The 19075-nt window shown below is 36.9% G+C and overlaps 1 protein-coding gene across 1 annotated transcript; it reads left to right on the forward strand.

Annotated features, from left to right (window-relative positions):
• Positions 1 to 1440: 1440 nt before the first annotated feature.
• NKX1-1 (NK1 homeobox 1) lies at positions 1441 to 17979 on the forward strand. The gene is made up of 3 exons (XM_082253994.1): positions 1441 to 1558; positions 1615 to 2198; positions 16040 to 17979. Exons 2-3 carry the CDS (start codon positions 1769 to 1771, stop codon positions 16822 to 16824), a joined length of 1215 nt encoding a protein of 404 aa, XP_082110120.1. The 5' UTR covers positions 1441 to 1558; positions 1615 to 1768; the 3' UTR covers positions 16825 to 17979.
• The last annotated feature ends 1096 nt before the right edge of the window (positions 17980 to 19075 follow it).

Below are 19075 nucleotides of genomic sequence, written 5' to 3' on the forward strand. Positions count from 1 at the left end.
TAGATAGATAGATAGATAGATAGATAGATAGATAGATAGATAGATAGATAGATAGATAGATAGATAGATAGATAGATAGATAGATAGATAGATAGATAGATAGATAGATAGATAGATAGATAGATAGATAGATAGATAGATAGATAGATAGATAGATAGATAGATAGATAGATAGATAGATAGATAGATAGATAGATAGATAAATTTGGATATAACTGTATGCAACTAACTAACTAACTATATATATATATATATATATATATAGATAGATAGATTGATAGATGATTCTATACACACACACACACACACGCACATATATATATATATAGTGAAATCAATATTTAATAATACATAAATGTAGTAAGCATGTATAGAATGATATTGTACATAGTGACATACTCTCTATTACCCCCCATACTACCCTGTGTTCATCTCTATCATATCACCTCCACAATGCCATTTTTCTGCAGTAAACAGCACCACTCCGTTAATAAATGACCCGAGCTTTATTTATGAAAACAGAACATGTTGATTTTTTATTTTCCTGAGAAATGCACCTTGCAGCTCCCCCACCCCCATAATAAACGGCATTTCCCGGCGCACCATAATTATGTGCAGTTGTATATTGTGCTGGGAGAGTCATAAGTCTCTCGGTGCCTCAGCCTCGTATTTCTCCCGACTGTCAAAACGCGAATTTCGCTATACTAACTGTTATAATCCATTTAGTCAGTCCTAGCCAAGGCTTAGCCTATCTGATCTGATGGTCTCATTTTGTATATAAGTTCCTGCTATTGATCCCGCAATTATTTAAAAGAAATCCCATCACCTCCCACTTTCCCAAATAAGGCTATTTAGATGCTGCACAGATGAATGGAGATGTGATGCTGGGAGAGGAGCTCAGGGTACCAACACAGCATCATAGAGCTCCCTCCTCTCCACACTCATCACACTGCTCTCCCACCATATGGAGGAGAGGACACTGCTCAGCTTCTTCACACTGCACACATCACACCACTTCACTGGACACTGACACCACCAACAGCTTCTTCAGCAGGTTGGGACACCAAATGCAAAGGCAGCATCTTCAGCAGGTTGACAACAGAAGCAAAAGCAGCATCTTGGCCAGGTTGAGGGACCAGAAAGAAAAGGCAACAACTTTTATCAGTTATCAATTTTATCTGCTGATCCTTCACCAAACCTGGACCAAGGTTGTCAGAAACACTCAACACAGGACACAGGAAGACTGCGCTGAGTGAAGTCCATACTGGACTGGGTCTCACTTCTTAGACTCGCAACACTTGGAGCAAAAGTGTGCCAAGACTTGGGACCAGTACATTGACTTTTAACATTTGGAGGAACTCACAGAGCTCAATGTGCTTCTGGAACTGAGAAGACCAAGAGGACTGTCAGGTTTTTGTACCAGCAGACCAAAAGGGTTCAGAAGGCAGTGGGTCCAAGAGTAAGAACTGAGAGCTCAGTCACAAAGTTCTCAGGACAAAAGTCCGAAGGTAGTCTGAGTCGTCCTCTAAACTTGAAGATATCAACAGGATCAAAAAAGGTCCAAGGGTGTCAACAGGATCAAAAAAGGTCCAAGGGTGCAAGAAAAAAAAAAAGGTCCAAGGGGCCACAAAACTTAGAGGAGCACCAGACTGCAAGATCCACATCTAACTGGGAGCTCTGGGAAGATAGTGCTATGACTCTCTTGTGGAGCTTTTAGGTATTTGAAGCCTACTGGACCAGAATTCTCCTATAGATTAGTGACCAAGCAATGAACAGGGATAAGGCTCAGGTGGACATCTCCATGCCTCAAGCACAGCCAGCGGTGGTGGTGGAAGCAGTTTCCTGCAGCCTGCACGGGGACATCATGGACACCCACAGTGACCAAAGACTCTCAGCCAACGAGCTCCCAGTCTATGGCTGCCCAAGGGACAGGCAAGGGGACAGTCAGAGTGGCAACACTCCTGGTCAAGAGGGTTTGGTAGCAGCACCTCCAGCAGTCCACAGAACCACTTCATTCTCAGTTCTGGACATCCTGGACCCTAATAAATTCAACAGTAAGCAGAGACATTGCAATATGGTCTACAAGCCCAGCACCGACTACATCATGAGGGCAGAGGACAAGCTGGAGGAGCCTGGCACCGACCAGAAACCCTTCATTGAAGACTTTGACACCTGCAAAAAATCCTCCGATGTTCTAAGTAAGTTTTTCACCTTTCTGATAATCAGATATATAACTCTTGTACTCTAGAAAATAGTTACATAGTTACTTTACCATCTATCAGCTGTCAATGAATTTTGTTTAAAATATTTCACTGGTAGGGTTACATAAAATATAATGTTTGCATTTATAACTTGTTGATGTCTGCACATTTTTCAGAAACACATTCCTTCTGCTTTAAATGAACTGGAAATTAATTAATTTGTTGCTCTGAAAAAATAATATAAACTAATTAAATATGTCTTAGTATGATATAAATAAATGATAATGATAAAAATGCCACTGTAATTTTTTTTTTAGAAAAATTATATACATATATATATATATCTATATATATATCTATCTATATATATATATATATATATATATATATATATATATATATCCTATAGTTTTTTTATACTGTACTGTACTGCTGTACCGTGTTTAACTTTCTTTACAAATCCTAACATTTGATTTTTTATATATATATATATATATATATATATATATATATATATATATATATAGTCTATCCTGTATAGCAATATACGGTACAGTAGTACAGTATTGAGAAAAAAAAATTATTTTATCTTGTTGCTGCTAGAACGCCCTTACTTAAGACATGCTGGAACTTGTTGTTCTCCATCAGCTGGAGAGACACAGGTTGGCAGTTGTTGGGTGACCCTTGCCTTTTGGGTTGTCTGCCTCCCTGTTCTTGCCCATCAGCTGTCAGCAAAGGGGTTAAAGCCTACTTATACCATCCACAGGACACCTTGCCTCTGTCTTGGGGCGACACATTCAATTCGGCTTCTTTTTTTCCTTTTTTAGGACAAATCAGACTAATTGTGAGAAAACGGCGGTTATCTCAGGAAAAACAATTAAAATCCTTCGATTTCACTGAAGGGAGAATGTGCTTAGCAGCAGCAGAGAGGCCGATAATGGGGGGAAGAGCCCCCGAGTGCCCCGATCGATATTCTATTATCGAATTGTGCATATCTCTTTCAGGCAGCTTGCAAACTCTCTCCTAACGTCTAAATTATAGGTCAAAATTCGGATAATTACTCGATTAAAACCTATTACACTTATTAGGGCGCCTATTGATCGCCACAGAGGGAGCAGATTGCATTTCTGAGTTCATATAATATCACAATATTCCAACTATACTCTCCATATATTTTATATAGAGGGACATCATAATAACATCATAAGCTCACTGCATTGGCCGGGGGAGGGAAATGACTGCCAGGTTATATATTTTATATTTTCTTTCTTTCTTTCTTTCTTTCTTTCTTTCTTTCTTTCTTTCTTTCTTTCTTTCTTTCTTTCTTTCTTTATTTTTATTTATTTTTTAATAATAGTGGTAAATGTGTTAACTAAACATTGTATTGCCTGCTAAATTTCTGTGCAAATTAAGCAGTTAAATATGCAAATATGAACTCAAATAATTGTTTCTTTGTATTATAATAATAATAGTAATAATAAATATTATTATTATTTTTTAATACCACATTTTACTAAATACAGTCTTTCTCTCTCTCTCACACACACACACACACACACACACCTACACACACACACACACACACATATACACACTTTTTTAAATATAAAAAATTCTGATATTTTAGGTAGAATTTTTGATATAATATTATTAATATCATTATTATCATTGATAGTAGTAGTAGTATCAGCAAAAGTAGTAGTTGTAGTGTGTGGTAGTAGTAGTAATAGTAGTAGTAGTGGTGGTAGTAATAATAATTATTATTATTATTCATTTATTTATTAAATACAGTCATACATACAAACTTATCAACATTTATAATATTTTTGGGGAGAATTTTTTATATAACTTTAATAATATTATTGGAAGTAGGAGTAATAGTAGTAGTAGTAGTAATAATTATTAATATATGTTATTATTATTATTATTATTATTATTATTATTATTATTAATAATAATAATAATAATAATAATAATATTATCATTATTATTATTATTATTATTATTATTATTATTATTATTATTATTCATAATAATATTAATAATAATATCAATAATAATACATATTTAATTCAATCTCAGATTACAGCGAACGTTATTGTAGCTTTAATTCAATGAATACATTTTGAGAAGAGGATCAGGTAATAGTATTTGTTTAAACATATTTGTGTCTCCTGTGATGATATCCTTTCAGAAATGGAGAAGACAACGGAGTTTTTTTTATTTCAGAATCCTTTTTAATTTCCGCATTGCAAATTTTAATATTAGTTAATTCTGCCACAATCTGTGTGCTTCTTGAATTCTTTTATATTTGTTTTACATTTAAACTTTGATGTTAACAATTCTAAATAAGAAAATAAAATGACTTAAAAAAAAAAAAAAATATTAGATATCCCAGACCAAAAAAGAATGTATAATGAATGGAATAGAAAATTGAGCAAGTGTACATTTATAAGTTGTCTGTCAATATTTAGGCAGATATTCAGCTATTTGTAGGAAAACAAATACAGCATTTATGCACAGATAGATAGATAGATAGATAGATAGATAGATAGATAGATAGATAGATAGATAGATAGATAGATAGATAGATAGATAGATAGATAGATAGATAGATAGATAGATAGATAGATAGATAGATAGATAGATAGATAGATAGATAGATAGATAGATAGATAGATAGGACTTTCAGAGGACATTGGGGACTTGTTGATTATAAGGTCCCCCCAGCTGTGGTGTCCCTCCCAGCCATACAGATGTGTACACGTGTTTTCCCTGACTGATCACTCATGCAAGACTTCCATTGATTGCCTGCTGGCTAGATGTACAATAAAACTCTCTTCTCCTGTTTGGGGTTTTATTGTACAGACTGAACTGGACAGGAGCCGACTGACCCAGGCCAGAAGATCTGTACAGTTCATGTATGTAGATTGATCTGTTACCTGACTGCATTCTATATACAACTCCCAGAAACTGTCCTCTCCTGTCCCCCCTGGACATCGGCTGACTGATAGAAGAGAACAGGAGCTCTGCAACACTCTGCGCTGCTGGGACACCCCTCCAAAATGTCAGATTTTTATGTGCTTGTTGGTAAAGTCTAAGCTTTATTTTTGTATTTTAATTTTGTATGTTTTTTTTTTTTTTTTTTTGTGTTAGCACGAGATGAGCGAACTTATTTGTTAGTACATAGTTCTATTCCGTGAAGAAAAATGCAGATGACTGTGGTTATTTACACATGCATGCAAAATGAACTTTCCTGGCTATAGCTAAAATTAAATAAATCTTTAAAAATAACATTCTTACTAAAAAAAAACAATAAAAGAGTAAAAGGTCAATTATATATATATATAACGAATTACATTTTCGTTCGCTAACTGCACAGTAGGTCTCTGCTGTACAGGTGTGCTGAGCCTTGTGTAAAATCCTTCTACAACTCTGTACATATATCATTGCAGTGGCCCGTTTTTGTTATATGTATTTATATAGTTTTTCTTTTTTTTTCTTTTTCATTTTTAATTCTTTTGCATGCCCCCATTTTTTATTTTTTGCTAAGTTTTGTTTTGGTTTGGACAAAGATTTATACATCATAGCACATACTGGAATGGTGTAAATTAATTTTTTTTAGAGGTGTCTCAGTTTTTGAATTCCGTTCAATTATGCCATTCCTTCAAAGAAAGTTTGTTTATAAAATAGTGTAGTAAAATGCTGATTTGCGTGTATACTGCATGCATTGTATTATTTGATATACTACTACTACTAATAATAATAATAATAATAATAATAATAATAATAATAATAATAATAAAGGCAATATTAGTAAGAAATATTATTATTATTATTATTATTATTAATATTATTATTATTATTATTATTATTATTATTATTATTATATCATCATCATTTCATCATAATGTATTACAAATACATTTTATTTTAAATATATAACTGTAGTCACACTAGCTAAAGAAATAATTAAAATAATTAGAAAAAAAAATAAAAAAACTAGACTGTTTTAAATATATTTGCATCTCACTTCAAAATTATTTATTCTTCCAGTCAAGAAAGACATACTGTAGTAAATAAAAATCTTTTATATAGTATCTCTGCAGTTAACTAAATTACCTTAATAAAATTATATATATATATATATATATATATATATATATATATATATATATATATATATATATACATATATAATATATATATATATATATATATATATATATATATATATATAATTTTATTAATTTACATTTTATATATTTACATATATATATATATATATATATATATATATATATATATATATATATATATATAATTTATTAAGGTAATAAAACATTTTTACACACATTTCTACCTTTCTCTCCCTATATTTCTTTCTTTCTTTCTTTCTTTCTTTCTTTTTTATGTTTCAATAGTTTTTATTGAAGTTTAAACATAACAAATCAATAACTCTCTATCTTTCCAATAAAATATTATCATAATTTGATATAAGGTAAAGAAAAATGATTTGGATTGGTGGGTGAATACTTTTAGTATTTGGGGGTCCTGTATGAAGATCTCATTGTCAGACTGGAGCCATGCCTGACAATTCCTCCCGATAAAATATATATATAACTTTTTTGTAGTCTCAGAAAGTGCATCTACAACCGTTTTATACCCGTAGGAAACCACTTCGATCCAGTTTATGGGGAGTCAGTGTAACCTGCAACGGTTTAAGGTGTACGTTTAGTAAACTGAGAAGTTTTCTCTCATTTCAATTCTCGGCAGTTCTCAGAGAAAAAATATCTCCTCTGGCACCCAGTTTAGAAGGCGGAGAACTTCACTTCTCACAGGGTGATCAGAGGAGAATTTTTTTCTCTGAGAACTGCCGTGATCTGTGTATAACTGGGTGGACTGCCTGTAATCTCACGAGATTTTGTGAGATTACAGCCGCCCCTAAGTTTAAAAAGTGAAACTAAAGTTTAAAAGAACTCGTAATGACATGTTCTGACACATGAAAACATATATATACACACACACACACATGCACGGTATATATACATACAGTATATAAATATATATATATACACACACACACACACATATATATATATATATATATATATATATATATATATATATATATATACACACATACATACAGTACATACATACATGCCAATCTGTATGCAATTGCACTGTGTGTTGGCAGATTGCATGCAGATTGTACACCAGACCACAGGCTATCGTTTGTGGTGTGTGGGTGTGGGGACAGTGGGAAGAGTGATCAACACAGGGGTTCTGGCTTGTAGGATAGCTGGAGGAATCCTAGTAGTGTGTGGTAATTGCTAGACTGCTCCCCAACCCTTAGAGTGCATCAGATTGTATGTAAGATTTGTATCTGCCTGTGTGTGGTCAGCCAGCTGGATTGGACTGGAGTCTCCCTCTAGTGGTGACCGAAGGCAGTGCAGGCTGTGAAAGTATTGCAACCAATCTAATTACTTAAGCCCCGTACACACGTACCGATCGTCGGCCGAACGATCGGCCGTCTTTTGTCCCCGGGCTGTCATGTCCGCTGAAAAGTGCAAAAGACTGCACACGAATTTTGTCCGCAGACTGCAGAAGTGATGTCATGTGATGGTTAACTTTCCCTGTGTTTTTTCTTTTATGAGCATGCCCAGTCTTGCAAATCTGCTGTCTGTCGGCCGAATTCTGTACTGACTGGCGAACAATCGGCCGTTCTGGTGTCGGCATACAAACATTTTAATGCTTGCACGACAGATTCTGTTCGGCCGAAAGTGCGCTGTCGGCTGTCGGAAGCATCATACTAACAAGCCTACATTTGGCCGATCGGTCGTCTGCCGAATCTTTTCTGCGACAATCGGTACGTGTGTACGAGCCTTTAGTAGGAATTTTCTTTATTTCCGTTATCCCCTTATACTGCCCAGTCACGATTCATCACGTCTCGTTTAGCTAGTCGCCGTGGTTGAATCGTGACAGATTGGTTTCCTCCCACACTCCAAAGACATGCTGGTAGGTTAATTGGATCCTGTATAAAAAATTGGCCCTGCTGTGTATGTATGTGAGTGATGCCTCGTACACACGTACCGATCGTCGGCCGTAAATATTCGGCCGACGACCGATCGGCCGATTGTATGCTTGTTAGTATGATGCTTTCGACAGCCGACAGCGCATTTTCGGCCGAACAGAATCTGTCCTGCAGGCATTAAAATTTTTGTTGGCCAACACCAGAGCGGCCGATTGTTCGCCAGTCAGTACAGAATTCGGCCGACAAACAGCAGATTAGCAAGACTGGGCATGCTCAGAAAAGAAAAAACACACGGAAAGTTATTCATCACATGACATCACTTCTGCAGTCGGCTGTTGTTGGCCGACAAAATTCATGTGCAGTCTTTTGCAGTTTTCAGCGGACAGGACAGCCCTGGACAAAAGACGGCCGATCGGTACATGTGTACGAGGCATTAGGGACCTTAGAATGTAAGCTGCTTGAGGGCAGGGACTGATGTGAATGTGCAATGTATATGCAAAGCGCTGTGTAAATTGACTGTGCTATATAAGTACCTGAAATAAAAAAAAAAATATATATATATATATATATACATACATACACACCAGTACATACAGTATATATATATATATATATATATATATATATATATATATATATATATATATATATATATATATATATATATATATATATACACAGATATATATGTGATTGTATAGTTAATGTGTTTCTAACCTGCTGTTGATGTATATTTCACTGCAGTAGGGAGAGTTTTTACTTTCACTTTTGGGCACTGGGAAATTCACAGCAGAGACCTCCTATTTCTTCCTGCTATCTCCACCTCTGAGCTGGAGAAGTAGGAAGAGAAGATCTTCAAAGAGAAGCACAGTGATCAGGTGACATCATGTGTTTCTAAACTGGCCGTTTCTATTGCAGTGAATGCAAGCTGTTTGTGTACTGAGATGAGAAGAGAAGACTATGTTCTCCACTACTCTTCTCAGTATTTTAAACCTGCAATGCTCTGAGACAAGCCGTGATCATCCAGATCTCGGCTTATCTCAGTTTACTAAACGTACACCTATTTCAGATAGAGAAAGTTCCTGGTAAGAAATGATTAGAGAGGTAACAGATTGTCACAGTGGTGAGTGACAACCTATAGACACCTGTCCTCACAGTATGATGCCTGAGCTATGGCCCTGAAGGAAATTTGGAAACAAATATACTGTAGTTCATCACTGACTCTTGCTTGCCTGTCAGAGTGGTAATTGTGATTGATGCATTTGTCATGCTTTGGCTGTTCTGGATGGAACCATAAGTCCCAGCAGACCCTACAAGGGCTAGGCCTAGTAGCTCCACAGCCTGTTGGGACTTCTAGCTCCGCAGCAGCTGCAGAGCAACAGGTTGAAGGAAAGTATGGTGCATGGTGCATTTAAAATAAATCCATATTTTCAGTTATTAGTTAAACTACAAATAATTTTGAAGCACTTTGTGCATGCTAGGTAGGGCTTATTTCCATGATGGTCTTTCATATACAACTTTATATCTTCTCCCTCTGGTGGCTATCTTTAGTTCAAATATGTGCAATATGAATGCTTGCTGAACAGCTGCCGAGATAAAACCATTTACACTTTAATACACATGAAAACTGGAGAGTGCAAAATCTGGTGCAGCTCTGTGTAGAAACCAATCAGTTTCCAGATTATTTTTTTTTTTTGTCAAAGCTTAATTGAGAAAGCTGAAGTTAGAAGCTGATTGGCCAATATGCACAGCTGTACCAAATTTTGCACTCTCCACTTTTGGTAAATCAACCCCATGGGGGCTATTTTGTTCAATGTTTCTTTATGAGTCTAAGCAAAAAATAAATCCTCAGAGATGGCTACCCACATTTACACATACAGTATATTTACAACTAAAACAGCAATTGTAATTCATTAAACTGACCACATTCACACACACATATATATATATAGATATATCTATCTATATATCTATATCTATATATATATATAGAGAGAGAGATAGATAGATAGATTATACATATAGATATATATATATATATATATATATATATATACAAAAATGTTGAAAAGATTACAGGCAGGGCATTTCATCAGTTGGTATTGGTTCTAGATTTACTGGGGGGGGGGGGGGTATTTGTTAAGGGAAATAGACTATGCACTTTATAGTGCAGATGCTCCAGAGCTTAGTAAATGAGGGTAAGCTCTGCTGACTTTCATCATCCAATCAGGTGCAAGCAGTAATGCTATTTTTTTTCCATATGATTAGTTATTTTTTGCAAAGTGAAGCTTAATCTCATTTACTAAGCTCTGGAGCAACTGCACTTGCAAAGTGCACAGTCTATTTGCTTTTAGTAAATCAACCCCATAGTTGGCACCTTTGTTCATTGTACATTCTAGAAGAGTTTCTCCAGCAATGGTACAGATAGTGCAATGGGACATTTCTGACTGGTTCAGGGGTAGGTCTGCTTGTCAAATTAAACTCTGTTGATGGTTTTAGTATTAGTATTGTATAAAAGTAGTATTAGCATAATAGTATTAGGGATCTATGCACAGTGGCTTAAAAATCGCTGCTTCTGCAGGAGTTTTGCATTTTGCCTGTAGAAGCAGCTCAATGTTTTCCTATGTGTCCATGCACATTAGGATGACTACAGTCATCCTTCTGGTTTGCTTTTCTGATTGGAGCTTTCTGGCAGAAAAAAACTCTAAACTCCCCTAAACTCGCCTAAACGGTGTACAAAAACGCTCTATTTATATTTTTTTTCTGCTGAGGGAACTGATGTTATTTAAAGCCCAGTCTTCATGGAGCCTTAAAATCAGGGATAAGCAAACTAATTGGAAGAAAAGGAAAATTCCAATTTTTTTTTATTTACCTAAATATATTCATTCAGGCTTGTCTAAATTCACAAAAATCAGAAAGATCTAAATAGAAATTAATTTTAAAAAATGTGAAATAATTGGTTCCGTTAGTTATAATCAGAAGGATGGAAACATTTTTAAATTAAAGATTTTCATTCAGGTCTAAAGTGTAGAGATTTGGTCAATTCAGGGATTGATAAAATTATAATTCTAAAATCATAAATTTGGAGGAGTGTGAATTTGGAGAATCTGTCATTTGTGAATGTGACTTTATTTGTGAATGATTTGCTCATCCCAGGAAAAGATCTTTTTTTTATTGTGGGACTGCTTTGGGGAAGACTTGCAAAAATACATGCAAAAACTGTTTGTGGAGTGCTTGGTGAAAATGACTTCTCTATCTCTATAAACATATTGTATATGAGAAAGCAATTTGTAACAAATTTGAAATGTCAAGGGAAAAATGCAATGAAAAGTAAAAAAAGAGGTTAATAAATATCTTTGTAAATTATCCAACAACCAATGCCTGGTCAAACCTAGAAAGAAATTGTGTACGCACTTCTCTTTTTTTGCCTTTGGTTCCGCTATGCGCAGTTTTCCTTTCACAATTCAAGAGCATGCTGATAGGTTAATTGAGACCTTTTGCATGTGTATGACTGCAATAGGGATATTAGATCATGATCTCTTTTAGTGACAGGATTAATGTAAATATTTCTCCATCCTCTGTAAAGTGGTGTGCAGAGAGCACTATGTTACTAAATAATAGTTTATTTCACCTATTGATCATTTAGAGGTGAAGTTTATTTTGCCTTCCCTGGTACCTCCCTTCCCCCATCATCAACATGCTAATGAAATTCTTAAATAAAACCTTTCTGCTTTCATTACATACCTTGTTTTAGTGACCCAGTGACACCCCTGCTAGATCTCTATGGTTTTCTATGTAATGCAGACAGATGATGGCTGGTGGGAGGGGCCATCAGGGTGCTGTTAATAGGTTTCTTTAAACCGCACTGCACCCTGCCTTTCAAGAGTCCTTCTACAACAGGTAGAAGTTATCAAAATATCAAAATACCATAACAGAATGGCCATCTGGAGAAACAGGTGTTCCTAGGACAGTGATGGCAAACCTTCGCACCCCAGATGTTTTGGAACTACATTTCCCATGATGCTCATGCACTCTGTAGTGTAGATGAACATCATGAGAAATGTAGTTCCAAAACATCGGGGGTGCCAAGGTTCACCATCACTGTCCTAGGACGGCATTCACATTGAGACCACATTCAGGCATCGTCAATGCCCATATGTAATACTGAGCCTCCCTAATTAAAAATAATAATAACCCCAGTGAATGAAAGGGCTGGGCCCAGAACATTCAACCTGGGGAAGAAAGGGCTAGACTATGCTGGAAGTCCTCTATCCAGAAAATGAGATGGGCTTTTTCTTACTTGCTGCAGCTTCCGATGCACACGGTGAGAAGTTCACAGTGTGCAGTGAAATCAGTAGAAACCAGTTTTAGTACAGGAGAGGAGCCTTTACAGCTCTGTAAAAACTGATGGGAAGGATGAAGTTCAGTTTTAAGGCCCTTCATTGGTATATGTTTTTTTCTTTACTTAAAGAGGACACATTAACACTCCTGATTTCAGATCTGTTTTGGTTTTTAACCTTTGTGCCCATCAGTGTATTAATGGCTGGGCCAGAACAAGGATCACTATTAATCCTTGCTATGGCACATTGAAGGACAGAAGGAGATGACTCCTCATTATTAAACCTGATCATCATCAGAGCAGAGAAAGTTGGATACATCCATTCCACAAATAGAAGTGCCCGTTGAATGTATAAAAAAAATAACGTAAAAAAAAAAAAAAAATTGAAAAAGAATGAATCCCATTTAATCTTGCCTTACTTCCTTCTCTTCTCAAAAAGAGTAGATCCTATTATTTAATCAATTTTGTTTGATGCAGTAAGACATAATTTATGGATATTTTATGGTGGTAGCTGCCTTTATCTTTTTTTATCTTTTATTCATTTTATTTTATTTTGTTCTGTTTTATTTTATTTTATATTTTTTTATTTCTTTATTATTAAACAACATTGATTGAATGTATAATACAATAATACAGCAGTATGAATAAAGTAAAAAATATTAGTTTAAAGTGGTTGTAAAACTCTAACATGAAAAAAATGAACAAATCATACACTTCTACAGTGTGTACTTGTCTCAATCCAAAGCAACGAGTGTTGTTTCTCTCTGATCTCTCTTCCTTTCTGCTATCTGTATGAATCACTACTAATAGTTTATGTTGACACAATAGAATCCTGAATGATGGCCCAATCACCCCCCCCACCACCACCACAACCACCACCACCTCCCCTGCACAGTAGGTGATTGACAGCTGTGTAAAATTCCCTATCAGGCTCAGTAGAGGGGGGTGTGTCCATTCCCTCCACTTAGGGTTCAAATTACACTGAAGCTCTGTGCTCTAGCTGTGCAGTGTGTGAAATCAGATCCCCGCCCCCTGCCTTCTACTGCTGAGAATTAGCCTTTGATCTGTGCATTTTGAACTCCTGTAGAGGGGAAAAGGTTGCAGATAAACAGATATAACTTATGTAGAAGGATTTGTTTCATCTCTGTGTATCATTGGAGGCCAGTCGCTTCACTGAGTATATGTAGCGGTTTCCAGTCCACTTCCATGTAAACCTGCTACAAATTTATCAGTTTAAAAAGATGATGAAAAATGTCAAGAAGAGCCTTAGGTTGATGATATAGACAGCCAAGGTTATATGCTAATCTTGACTTCTCCTGTAGAAGTCAAGGTTGACCCCTGCCTTTCATACCCCCTTCTGTGCCTCCCCTATTGGCCTTTCAGAGTAGGGGGAAGCCTGTCGGATGAATGGAAATGCCTTGGTGGGTGATGATGGAGGCAAGTCAAGCTTTTACAGAAAAGTCAAGATCTGCTTATAACTTTAGCTGCCTGAATCTGTCTACTAGTAATTTTGGTATGCAGTTATCAATGTAGCTAGGTCTGCTTGTACATTTTTGATCATACATTCAGGCTGAATAGCCAACATTTATGATTTCTTTACATTAAGGTTAGAACTTATTGGGTGAATTTTATCGTCTCAATCACACTACTAAAATCACTTGCATTCAATTGCTACCAATTACTAAACATATGGAAGAAATTGATTCCCTTTGTGTAGAGTACACAGGTGGCTTGCAGTAGCTGTTAATCTCTGACGCTCATGTAATTCTCTGCATTTTGGAAATATAAAATATAAAATTATATTTGATACATATATTTACCACTACTTTTGGCTAAATTATACACCTATAAATGCAAACCGATATTTATAGAATTTGTGCTACTCATAGAAAGCCTTGATTGACATAGAAAATGACATCCAAATAGACAGCCTACAGTATAAGACTTTATTAATGGTTAAACTGATTCAGTTCTGTAAACCTAAATTGAATATGGTCATGAAATGGTTAATAAATGAGCATCATTTGTAGTGATAATCAGGGCCGCTGATAGGGGGGGGGGGCCACCAGTCCTTCTGTAGGGGGCCTGGGCACACAGGGGGGCCCCAACAGCATGGGGAAATGGTGCGGTCGGGCAGAGCTGCAATCAAAGAAGGAAGCCCTGTGCGGCTCTCTGCAGCAGCTGAAAGCCATTTTCTCCCTCTCCTGCCAGCTTTCAGCTGCTGCAGGGAGAGACACATACACAGGGGACGCTGATCCCCCTCCTTGTTCTGCCTGCACCCGTTCCCCCCCCCCCCTCCTCCCCGTGTGCCCCCCCTTTGACTGTGCCGCAGGGCTGCAGGCTTCCCTGTCCTGTAGAAAAATAACAAATAAGAATATAATAATGATAATAATAATTAAACATTGTTATTGAATTTAATTAAAAATTTAATTTTTATGATTTATTCAGAGTTTCTACTATTGAAAAGCGCACCAATCACATTCAACACACAATAATTAAACATTGTTAATGAATCCTTTTAAAAAAATAAACTTAAATTAAAAAAGTAAACTAAAATTATAAAAAAATTTAACATTTAAAAAAAAAATGATAATTTTATTTTAATGTAACAAAAATGTAAAAAACAATTAAAAAGGGTTAATTCACACAGGTTCTCTGGTTCTCTGTTATGTTTGCGTATAATAATAAGTATTTTAGTGTATTTTTAGTATAAATATTGTATTGATATATACATGAGGGGGGTCCTGCCAGGTAGGCCGTACGGGGCCCCGTGATTTCTAACAGCAGCCCTAGTGATAATAGCTCCAAATGGAAAATGTTGTGATATCGGGGGGAAAACAAATAGCTGTAGTTTTGTATATGGCTTTTAAATGAAATATAAAAAGACAAAAAAGCAAAAATATTGACTTTACTGACATAATAATACAGAAAAATCAAGATTTTTAAATGCTGACTTTTTTTATTTCACTTGCAAATGCGCCTCTGAACTTGCTAGAAAATGTAACTACCCTTCTGTGTATGCCCCTGTAGCAAACTGCTTGCTATGGGGGCAGACGTGTGAGCTTGCTCCCGAGCCAGGCTGTGTGTGTCTATAGACACACGCAGCCTGGCTCGGCCCCTGCTCACCCGCTCCTAAAGGTACCCTGTCACTAACTGAATCTTGCTGATTACAGTACAGAAAAATCATGTATTTTAAATGCTGACTTGCAGTGTTTTTTTTTGTATTCATTTACAAAGTGCCTTTGAACTTGCTAGAAAATCTGACTACTCTTCTGTGCCTTCCCCCATAGCAAACTGCAGAAACACAAGAAGGTATTTTACCTTAATGTAGAAAATTCATGAAAGTAAAAAAAATGTTTTCCCTTTTTTTACAAGAACTTTAAATTAGGGTAAAGTGAGATAAGTTTTCTTTGAAGGCCTGCAGGTGACGCCTGATTCTAATCTCAATTCTTTCTATTGCAGAAGATGCAGATCTGTATCAGCAGGCTGGGGAGGAGTGCCAAAACCAAGATTTTAGCCCTAGCCCTGGCAGTGACCTGGAGGAAGAAGAGGAGGATGATGAAGATGAAGAACTTTGCAGCGAAGAGAGCAGCAATTCCACTGCTTCCGGAACCATGGACAGGGATCCGGGTGTAGTCTCCCAACAGACAGAGGAAAGCCTTGTGGGTCAGAATAAATCCCCTAACTCTCAAGAGACTGGCAAGAACCAAGGGCTTCAGAACCAACAGCAGGCGCAGCATGGCAAGCCCAAAAGAAAACGAACAGGCTCAGACTCCAAGTCTGGTAAGCCCCGCAGAGCTCGCACCGCTTTCACCTATGAACAGTTGGTGGCCCTAGAGAACAAGTTTAAGTCCACCAGGTACTTATCAGTATGCGAGAGACTAAACCTTGCCTTGTCGCTAAGCCTGACTGAGACCCAAGTGAAAATTTGGTTTCAGAACCGACGCACAAAGTGGAAGAAGCAAAACCCTGGAGCCGACACCAGTGCCCCTACAGGAGGCTCCAACCATGGGGGAGGGTCTGGAGGGCCTGGTATGGGTGGAGGACTGAGTCCTATTAGTCATTCCCCCCCAATGGGAAATCCATTAGGCATACATGGACACCCTGGCTATGCAACCCATGCACCCAGTGGGCTCATGTGTACAGCTCAAATACCCTTCCTTCCAGGGCCAGCTGCAGTCCTCTCGCCATTTGTTTTGGGCTCCCAGTCTTATGGAGCTCCAGCTTTTTATGCCCCTCACTTATAAAAGGACCCTAACTGACTGCGATCTGTGTGATTAGGGGACAGAGCTAAAAAAAACTTTCACAAGGGTGCAAATGCCCATGAGGGCAAAGACACTTCTCCTAGGAATAGTGCACCTCGTTAATCCTGAAAGACTTCCATCATGGTGCAGATGCTCCTTAGTGACTAGGACCAACCCTAGAGCAGCAATGCATCCTGAATGTACCTAACCTGCTATGATGTCACAAGAAGCCCTGAGATCCTAGCTAGATAAAAGCCCATGATGTACCTTTGAGGGTTCTTGGCCTCAAATATATCTTTTTTTTCATTTGTGCATTCATATGCTGAGGAAATAACTGTAAATTTCTTAAGCCACCCTCACAAAAAAAATCAGAGACCCAATCAGATTCAAAATCAATTTGGGAGCACTTTAATTCTTGCCCACGCATGAACTCATTTTACCCTACGGGGAGAGCTAGATGTTGCCTAGAAATTGTACAGAAAATCCTAAATTGATGATATTTTGTTTCTCAATAAGTTTTCATTTCTTTTTTTTTTTTTCTTTTTTGACGCAACAATGATGAAGTCATTGACTTGCATCTCAAAAGCACTTGCTTCATACAAAGTCAGAAGGTTTTGATAGCCACCATTTCTGTACATTATTTGGACCTTATTAAGGCATTAAAAGAAGGTCTTTGTGTTGCATTACTTATCCACACCCTATTCAACTGAATGGGATTCATCACTGAAATCAACAGATATGTAATTAATACTTTGCTTACAGTTTGGGGATTTTTTTCATATAAAACCAGAAATTAATAAAAACAAAAAAATAAAAAAATCTGTGTCCTTTTTCCTCTCAGGGTGAATAGGAATTTAGAACCTGTGACTTAATATACATTGTTGAAACAAACAATGGTTCTTCTTTTCGTGATTTCACGATATACACAATTGTATTGTATGATTTATCCATGAAAGAATTGTAAATATACAATGATAATACCGAATCATCTCCGGCCTAGGGGCCGGGTGGCGGTTTGGCTGCCCTTGGCAGCGAGGGGGTTAAAGTCACATTAATGAGGTCCACTACAGTTTTATTGTACTTAATAATTCTACATATTGGTGTATATAAGTTATTATGTTGATGAGGTTTAATTTTATATATTTAATGTATGATGATAGGGCGTTATTATAGAGACTATTTCAAGCACTTTGCTGACAAATTTAAACATTGAACAATAAATAGTAAAAGAAAACTGTCTGTTTGGTTGTGTTTTATTGGTTCATTCCTGCTTCATTACATGATATGAGGTTTTAATGCAAATACTAGAAAGACATTAAATAAAATATATGGATTTAAAAAAATATGTAGAAATAATTAATGTCCAGTAGCATTAGGTTTATTTTGTCAATATTTAATCATTCAAATTCATTAGGCTGCATTCACATGTCAGCGTATTGATCGCGGGCAGAATCGCAGCGATTCCGCCCGCGATCCGGAAATCATTGCAAATCGCGGGACGCCTGTGCGTTGTCCGTGATTTGCAATAGCACCCCAAACGCTGTGCGATGTTGCCGAGATTTCCGCCTGCCGAATCGCGGTAACATCGCGGAAAAAAATGGCGGGACGCCTTACCCTCCAAAGAAGCTCTTGTACTTTTTTGGGCGTAATGCGTCCCGCAATTTTTTTTTGCGCGATGTTACCGCGATTTGGCAGGTGGAAATCGCGGCAACATCGCACAGCGTTTGGGGTGCTATTGCAAATCACGGGCAACGCACAGGCGTCCCGCGATTTGCAATGATTTCCGGATCGCGGGCGGAATCGCGGCGATTTTGCCCGCGATCAATACGCTGACATGTGAATGCAGCCTTAATGATCTGCGAAATGATTCAACAAGATCGGATGGGTTGGATAGATGAATAAATGGATAAATAGATGGATGGATAGAGGGATAAATGATGGATGGATGGATGGATGGATGGATGGATGGATGGATGGATGGATAGACGGATAAATGATGGATGGATGGATTAGATGGATGGATTGGATGCATGGATTGGATGGATGGATGGGATACATGGATGGATGGATAGATGAATACATTTTTTCCCCTTCTATTGGTTGAACTGGATGGATTTGTGTCTTTTTTCAACCAGACTAACTAAAACAATGTATAAATAGATAAATGATGGATAGGATGGATGGATGGATAAATAGGTAACTGATGGATTAGACTGATGTTAGACTGACAAACATATAGGTAAGAGGCAAGCTA

The sequence above is a fragment of the Pelophylax lessonae genome (assembly GCF_965119305.1).
Source record: "Pelophylax lessonae genome assembly, chromosome: 1".
NCBI classification, from domain to species: Eukaryota; Metazoa; Chordata; class Amphibia; order Anura; family Ranidae; genus Pelophylax; species Pelophylax lessonae.